This window comes from Chelon labrosus (assembly GCF_963514085.1).
Source record: "Chelon labrosus genome assembly, chromosome: 22".
NCBI lineage: Eukaryota > Metazoa > Chordata > Actinopteri > Mugiliformes > Mugilidae > Chelon > Chelon labrosus.
The window spans coordinates 17057322-17065929 of record NC_140355.1 but is presented as its reverse complement, the minus strand read 5'-3'; the positions used below and the strand labels follow the sequence as shown (position 1 = coordinate 17065929).

Here is an 8608-nt window from a genome sequence, read left to right as displayed (position 1 = left end):
TTTATTTAAACATACTAGTAAAACTTATGGCAGACGTGTTTAAAATGTTCATTGCTGCTGCATATATAGCAGTAATTAGTCTAAAAGTATGAAGTATTTAAAGTATTTTTGAAGCCAATTGTAATACCTCATTTAGTCCAGTAGGTGGCGAAAGTGCGCCACAAAGTTGGATATCGCGCGAGTAGATTACGAGACGGATGATGAAGTAGAAGAAGAAGTGACGTTCGGTGATAGGCGGACACGTTTGACGGTAGTTTCCCCAAACATTGAAAGTCATGGCTGCTTCCATAGAGAGTTTGCTGCAGGAAATCTCCGGCTCCGACGACCCAGTTGAGGAGCTGCAGAGTTTGAAAACGGCTCTGTTGGCGATACCCGTCAGCGCTTTGAGAGACTCAGTCAGCGGGCAGCGTTTCAATGTGATTTTCTCTCTGCTCAACTCAAATGACAGGTTGGTGTCAGCTCAGAGCGTCTTGTTTACACTGTGTTAGCAAGCCACTGGCTGATAAATGCTGAATCAGTCAGGGTGTGTTATAAGTGTCGCTAACTGCCACCTACTTATCAGTAACTAAAATATACTGGTAGTGTAGGTTAGTTAGCTGAAAATGCTACATTTAACCTGAGATAGTAGTTAGCATGCTAGCTAGCTACAATGCTAGCTGTGAATTAGTAGAATTAAAACGACACAGTGTTTGATAAATGTGATGCTAACTTTAATATTTAGACTGTTTTTGGATGCCAATGTCTATAACCGAGGACAAAAATTAAGTTTTGGCTGGCAGTGTTATTGCTATATATTTTTATTTATTTTTTTGTTCAGTTTTGATGTGAACACCCTCAAATTAGAACAAAAAATTAGCACTTTAAGCTAATTAGTTCCACATTGGATTCCTGGAGTACACGGGCAATAGATCATTAACTATTTTGTTAATTGTTCATGTAATTTTCAAGAAAAAATAGCAACAGCTCAGTTCTTCCACTTTGTTCAATGGAAATATTTAATACACTTCCATCATATTTAACTGAGTGGTGCTATGTTTTGTGAAATTGTGATGCTATAATTTATTTTCTAAGAGTTTATGGACCAAATAAAATTAGATTAAGTGAGAAAAGAATATGTAGACACATAAATATTGGACATTGTTGTTAGTTGCGGCCATAAATCAAATCCTTAGCAGGTTTAATGTGAGCTTCTTTTCCACAGGGAGCAGGTTAAGCTGTGCGTGGACATCCTTGAACGCATCTTAATGGCCCTCAGCCCTGCACACGTGGTCCAGAGCTACAGAGTGGAGCTGCAGGGGGGGTTGATGCATCCTAATGACGCTGTTAAGATACTGGCCTTGACACAGGTAGGCTGCTCGCACACCCACCCACACACATAAGGTTTTCTTAGAGCGCTGGCGACATCAGATATTTCTGTTTCGCTCTGGCAGATTGGCAGAATTGTGGCGCACCCGGACGCCCTTGCAGAAGTCCTCAACCACCACGACATCCTCCGAGGGGTGATCCAGTGCATCGGAGAAGAGAAGTTGGCTGTGGCAAAACAGGTGATGAATGAGACGCTTAAGTGACTTTGACTGCATTTAAATTGATGTACGGTGTGTGCAGTGACAATTTTCCTCCCTCAGGCGATCCAGTCCCTGTCTAAGCTGAGCCACTCCAAGCCTGGATTAGATAAACTATTCAACAGTGACCTTCTTAAAGTCGTGAAGGATGTGATGGCCACGAGTGACATTGTCAGATACAGGCTATATGAGGTACGTTTAAATGTGCATTGATGGATGGATGACGGGACAAGAGCAGCAACCTTTTACTGCACTGATTTTCCCAGTTAGTTAGTGTGTTTCTATGGAAACGGCAAGGTTAACCCAGTTGTTTTTTCAGATTTATTTTATTGCTTGTGTACTTTATGTTATCAAATGAATACAAGTTTTTATTTTGTTGATCTAAAGAAGCCCTACTTGTTCTTCTTCTTCCTGTTTTCAGCTTTTGGTGGAAATCTCTTCCGTTTCACCCATTTCTCTCGGTTACTGCGCCAACAGCGGCCTCATTAATCAGCTACTCGGTGAACTGACGGGAGACGATGTATTGATCAGGTAGTAACATTTTTCATTGATCTGATGTATGCCAATATGTTCTTTATTTATTTATTTATTTATTCTTTTTTTCAACAGGGCCACCTCCATAGAGATGGTGACCACCCTCGCCCAGAGTCAGCATGGCCGGCAGTATTTGGCCAAACAAGGTATAATGGATAAGATCTCCAACATGATCAGGGGAGCTGAGACTGACCCCTTCTCCTCGTTCTATCTTCCTGGTGAGTCTCCTAAAAAAATATTCCAAATTCAGCCATGAATTAAAAACATTTCTTATCATTTCACTCCGCAGGCAGTTAATGGAGAAAAGAAAATTGTGTGTGTGATTTGGCTAAAATTCATGGTGATCTGTTGGTCTGTAGGTCTGGTGAAGTTCTTCGGGAACCTGGCCATTATGGACAGCCCACAGCAGGTCTGTGAAACCTACCCGGTCTTCCAGAACAAAGTATTTGAGATGGCTCTTGATCCGGACCCTGCGATGATCGGGGTGGCTCTGGACACTTTGGGATTGCTTGGATCTACCGTGGAGGGGAAGCAGGTCCTGCAGAAAACAGGTTTGTGGGTTGTCTTTGCATGACTTGATCCACTGGGCCTCATGCAAGAACGACAAGCGAGCAATAAAGACCTGTCTGTCTCCACTGAGGAAAAAATATTTTGGCCTTGCATGATTCCTATTAATCTACTGTTCAAATAAAGTCCAAATAAGCTGAGTGCAAAACTAATACGCTAATACGACAAATTATTTATTTCATTATGACAAGTTGGTCCTACTCTCAAAAAAGAGAACCTGACAGAAACAAATATTACAATAAGAATGCAAATATATTCTTGTATGTAACCCATCATTTTTATTTGTTTATGTCAAACTGTAAGTCATGCCTTTGTGAATTATTTCTTGCGTTTGTTCAGGAGAAAAGTTCAAGTCTGTGTTGTCAAGAATGAGCCAGCTGGCCAGTGCTGGAGCGACAGAGCTCAGAGTGCGCAGCCTGGACGCCATATCACAAATCCTCACCCTACAGGTATCTGTGTTGACACATAAAAGTATGATCATTACCAAAAATTCAGATTTGAACAAAACAATTATGATAACTTAGGAGTATCTATTGTTTTTTTTGATTGCAGCCAGAGCAGCAGACAGAAGACCTTCTGGCCCTGACAGAGTCCTGGTTCCACGTTTTGTCTAATCAGCCCATTGACATGATTCGCAACATCAGCAGTCAGCCGTTTCCAGAGCTTCATTGCGGGGCTTTGCGGATATTCACTGTAAGCTCTGGTTTAATCTACAATCATATCCTCTCTGTGTCACTGAACTTACCTGTAAAGCTGTATCTGATATTAAAAGATTTCATTTATTTCTTCTATGGTTTGTATTATTTCACAAAAGCAAATTACCCTTAACAGCTCCATTATTTGTTTATCAGTGGATATTTGTGTTTATGTGTTTTCCAGGCCATCGCTGCTCAACCCTGGGGTCAGAAGCTGATGATCAGCACCCCCGGGTTCATGGAGTTCCTTTTGGACCGTTCAACCGGTCAGACAAAAGAGGCCAAGGACGCTAAGTTTGAGCTGGTCAGTTCGCTTGTGGGTTCGTCAACAGCAGCAGGGATACTGGGCAGTCAGTACTACATCCGCCTGAAGACTTATCTCCAAGAAGGACCATACTATGTGTCAGCCGTGGCTGCGGTCGGCACGGAAGGAGCAGACTGAGTTAAATAAAACCAGGGACACTTCTTGGGCTTCTACTGTAGTTAATGCTTAAGTAATGGGGTAAGTGCCTGAAAAGATCTAACTGTGGGTTAACATATTATACTCTGCTATGATAAACTCATTGCTGGATTCTAACAAATCGAGGCAAAATTTAAATATATCAAGAAATAAATCGCCCTGTCCTCATCTTCAGTCATTTTCTTTTACTTTATTTCCTAAGTTAATCTAGTCTTATTTTTAAAATATGTGTAAAGTAAAAGTATGACATGAAAATGAGTACAGTTTCTAAGCTCTGTCCAGTCTAATAAATATCTTTCAGTTCCATTATCCGATAAAAAAAAATATCACATCCGACCCTTTTCAGACTTTTTATACGCTACAACTACAGAAGTTGACAAGTAATTGAAGCTAAAATAACAGAAAGCAACATGTATTGTACTTAGCACATTTAAGTATTAACCCACTGCTTTATACGTCTAGTTTATTTGACATAAGGAGTGCTGCGCAGCTCTCAAAACCAGCTGTTGTACATTTTAAAGTAATCAGAGGACAGGAAGGTTCTGATTATAGATTTGATTTAGTTGAGTTGAGTTATGGGAAATGTATGATCTTGTCTTAGTTCTTATCCCCGATGTAAGGGATTAAAAAAAAAAGTCGTTGGGTTTGAGCATTTTGTTTAAAAATCTCTTAAACAATTCCTCCAACTTTATTTAAATGCAACACTAAAGTACTGGAGCATCCCTCTTAAAGTTATTCAACAACACTCATTTAATCACACAATGTGCAGTCTCCACATTGTGTTACAAAGGTTTTGTGCTACGGCAGAGTATGTGTTGGTATGTTAACACATGTTTAGATCGAGTGTCTTTTTCACCAAGTACTTAAGCAGTAATTAAAGAGCCTTAGAGAAACATACAGATGTTTCCCTGACAGATTCACATCACACAGTGACCAAAAGAAGCAGTCGCATCAGTCAATTCTCTACTCTCCAAAATCCATCAGACAAGTGTTTGTAATATTTTTGTTTACTAAATAGATTTTTTTTTCTTTTTTAAATTAAAGAGATTCAAACTCATAACTGGTGTGTTCCTTTAATTCACATTTTTAACAAGTGAGAAAATTTGATTCTTCACATTTTTTTAAACGTATGACAGAAAGTGATGGTTAGTTACTTAAGTCACTAATATGTATTTAAGTAAGGGCATATTACCATGTCATGATCCTGTTATTACTAGTTCTTTTAGGAAAAGACCATATGAGAAGCTTATTAAATATAAAACATTGCTGAGGATTAAATCAGTGGTCTCTTCCAAAAACTGCCACTGTGACATAATTTAATGTCTGAGATGTTAGCAGTTTCTCCAAAAGAGAAATTAAACATTTCAAAAGTTTGTGTTATTAAAAAATGTTTCAGGCTTCAGTTTAAATGTATATTATATAATTATATATATCATTTTCTGTAACCGTTCCTCCTCTGAAGGGTTGTTGGGGGGCTGGAGTCTATCCCAGCTGTCATTGGGCGAGAGGCAGGGTCCACCCTGGACAGGTCTCCGGTCTATCGCAGGGCTAACACAGAGAGACAGACAACCATTCACATTCACACTACAGCCAATTTAGAATCCCAATGAACCTAACGAGCATTATCTTTGGACGGTGGGAGGAAGTCGAAGTACATGGAGGGAACCCCCACAGACGGATTCGATGGATTTGTACCCAGATTCTTCTTGCTGTGAGGCATCAGTGCTCAAATGCAAACTTGTGTTGCATAATTTGCTTTATTTTCTAGACCTGTAAATGTTTCACAACCTCTCAGACAGAAGTACTAATTTTTTGGCTTTTCTCTGTGTCGTGACAGAGGAGGTTCCCAGCATGTATCTGATGAACACATTAATATATACGAACTGAAGTCGTGTGTGTCGGAAAAGATATTAAGATGAATATCACTGGGTCTGACTGGTGTTCTGTCGTCATCTCTCCAATCTTAGTTTTCTGTGAAACATTAATAATTTTGCCCTTGTGGGCCATAAAAACTAAATAAACTGAAAAGAACTAAGTATTAGAAAAGAAGAGACACATGTATCGGTTGTTATTTTAGGCTTTTGTTCGGGCATTCTCAGATTTAGGCTCCGAGCTGCGTACGTCGACGTGCAGCAGAAGGGTCGATGGCAGAGAGGAAGCACAGTGGCCCCAGACACCAGACGGAGACGGAGACGGCGATGGCAGAGGGCAAAGGTCAGATTTCTAACTGAATATAGCAGCAGAGCTTATGTAAGTGCAAGTTGAAGCCCCCTGTAGTCATACTCATGATTGTGTTAGACCCAGATAATCACTATCCCCCTCACTGTCGCATCACAACAATCTAATAAACAGATATATTTGCAAGCAAAGCGCACACAATATGCTTGATTTAAATCTTTAACTGGGTTTATATGAATGTTTAAGCCTAGAATCTGCAGAGCAAACGCTGAGGCAACGGTGGTGAAGAAAATAAAAAATCCTTTTTAACAGGAAGAAACCTTGAAGGCTGCTCAGACTGGCTGCGTACGAGGGAGATGGAACAAAAGCAAAGAGAGAGTTTGACGTAAGCTACGTGGAGCATACACCGATCATGCATAACATTATGACAACCTTTCTAATATTGTGTAGGTCTCCCTTGTGCCTCCCAAACAGTTGTGACTCATCAGAGAACAGACATGGGTCTTCTGAGGGTGTCCTGTGGTAAATTACTTTCTCCCGGTGGGGAGCATGTAGCTGTGTAAAATTATATCTTTGAAACAGCTGTAGAGAAATGACCAGTCAATCGCTAGATGGAGCCTTGTTAACTACTAGCACGACAAAAAGATTATTTAAGCCCTGCATCGGCGCCTTTTTCCGTTTCAAGTTTTCCTTTATGGTGATTTTTAAATTGAGCCATTTTTCAGCCCTGCTCCATCTGACCACTTATATAATTCTGCCTCTGCACATCATAAACGTGGCGTGCATCAACGTTAAACCCTTGCACGTTCCCTCCTGTTGAGACCCCCAATCTCACAGATGTGACTTTTTCCTCTCGTCTCCGCTGACTGACTCGGTCCGAAAACATCCATCATAAAAACTCCTCAGCAACCTCATGTCACCGTCTCCCCAGTGAATCATATCACCTCGCCCACGCCTTCTTCGTACTCGCTCCAGCTTGCGTCATCAGATAAACAGTGAAATAAATAATAAAAAGGAAAGGATTCAGTCAGACAGTCAGTCTGTTCTCGGTATTAATGATTTTCATTTATTCATTTGTCACATCTGCAGGTGTCGAGGAAATCATCCGGCAAAACGTGCAGCGTTGGTGACCTTGCAAAAGATACAACACAAGAGCTGAAAACCTTTGAGTTTCTCTTAAAAAAAAAAAAAAAAAACTGAACTTCTGTGTGCAGAATGTGTTGCTCTCTTCCATTCTGTTTTAGCATTATCTTGTACGTTAGTATCAGGGATGCTGCTGACCTCTTGGCCTTCCGGCCTCGTCTGAGCCTCCTCCTGGGGTAACTCCCGAGCGAAAGGTGGGATGATCCGCTTCTTGAGCTCGGTACACCTGAGAAACACTGACAGCAGGCAGGAAGTGGGCGGAAATGTGGGATTTTCTGAGTTTAAGTGAAGGATGAATCATCGGTCCAGTCGTGTCGTCCTGCTGTCCTTATTGACACGCATCACGTATCTGCGATGTCCAGGATTTATGCGTGTTTATCAGAATTCACGTTTCCTATCTCGAGGTGGGTAGATGTGAAGGCATTCATGCTATCTCTGAAAGATATCTGGTGTATGAAGGGAATCTGTAGGCTTATTATTAAATGTGGAGAATATTATTTTTGCATGCCAGCTAAGACGAACAAGGACAAGGTAAATATTTTAAAGCTTGTAAGGCCTCGGCTCCAAGGGGAATTATTCAGCGCATAAAGACAAGAAGACGAGAATAACAGGATTTTTGCATAGTTGTACATCTTCATTATTTACTATAGCATAGTCATGTTTCTTGTGCAAAGTCTGTCTAAATGCAGTGGATTCTGTACTTTAGTACTTTGAGGTATTTATGCATTTGCATTTCCATTTTATAGTATTTTCTATTCCATATATGTAAGGGCTAAAGAGTAAAAGACTAAAACATTATTTTCTGATGTAATGTCACGTTCCCAGATGTCTGGGAGTTGTTTGATTTCTGCTCCAAACCCCACAAATGGCATCATTTCTAAAAACAACAAAGGGAAATTATATGTATTCTTTCACAGAATATCACAGAAATGTCCAGAAGTAAATAATTAGATGCACACATGCACAGGAGGACGTTATATTTTGTATGCATGGCCTCGTTAATCATCTCACAACCCCTTAAAAGATTCTTCTAACACAGTTTTACTTGATGTTAGGCTGTTTTAAGTAAAAGTTTGTGATACTTCTGCACGTTTCAATGCAGGATTTTGACTTGTCATAGATTTATACTGTAATAAAAGGTCTGAATGCTACTGTTTTATGTTTGACCTAAATGGGAGAACACAGTAAAAAAAGAACAGGCACATTAGAACCCTGGGATAAATAAAACCCATTTGAAGCTGCTTAGGATATTTTTACTTCATATCAAAGAGTTGATTCAACTCTGTGGTAATTTTATTCTAAATACTGGCCACACACTGCATTACTCTGGTCTCTAAATGTCACTGCTGCCATTTAAAGTTTCTGTTTTCCTCCTGGAGAGCTGAAGAGACTGGGGGGTCTCCAGCAGAGGGCGCTAACCCCCTCTCCTCATCAAGAGTTGGGTGATAATTCAATAGTTATGTCATTAG

The 8608-nt window shown here is 40.2% G+C and overlaps 1 protein-coding gene across 1 annotated transcript; it reads left to right on the top strand.

Annotated features, from left to right (window-relative positions):
- The first annotated feature begins 259 nt into the window (after nt 1-259).
- psmd5 (proteasome 26S subunit, non-ATPase 5) lies at nt 260-5002 on the top strand. Its single transcript, XM_084572900.1, has 10 exons — nt 260-448; nt 1202-1346; nt 1431-1544; nt 1626-1754; nt 1984-2093; nt 2172-2314; nt 2456-2647; nt 3003-3112; nt 3216-3356; nt 3543-5002. Exons 1-10 carry the CDS (start codon nt 276-278, stop codon nt 3798-3800), a joined length of 1515 nt encoding a protein of 504 aa, XP_084429026.1. The 5' UTR covers nt 260-275; the 3' UTR covers nt 3801-5002.
- The last annotated feature ends 3606 nt before the right edge of the window (nt 5003-8608 follow it).

Excerpts from the sequence above, each read along its gene's own strand:
- psmd5 (XM_084572900.1), top strand. The coding sequence starts at position 276 with ATGGCTGCTTCCATAGAGAGTTTGCTGCAGGAAATCTCCGGCTCCGAC. Across the intron at positions 1,545-1,625 it reads AGTTGGCTGTGGCAAAACAG|GCGATCCAGTCCCTGTCTAA; the intron begins GTGATGAATGAG and ends TTCCTCCCTCAG. Across the intron at positions 1,755-1,983 it reads TCAGATACAGGCTATATGAG|CTTTTGGTGGAAATCTCTTC; the intron begins GTACGTTTAAAT and ends TCCTGTTTTCAG.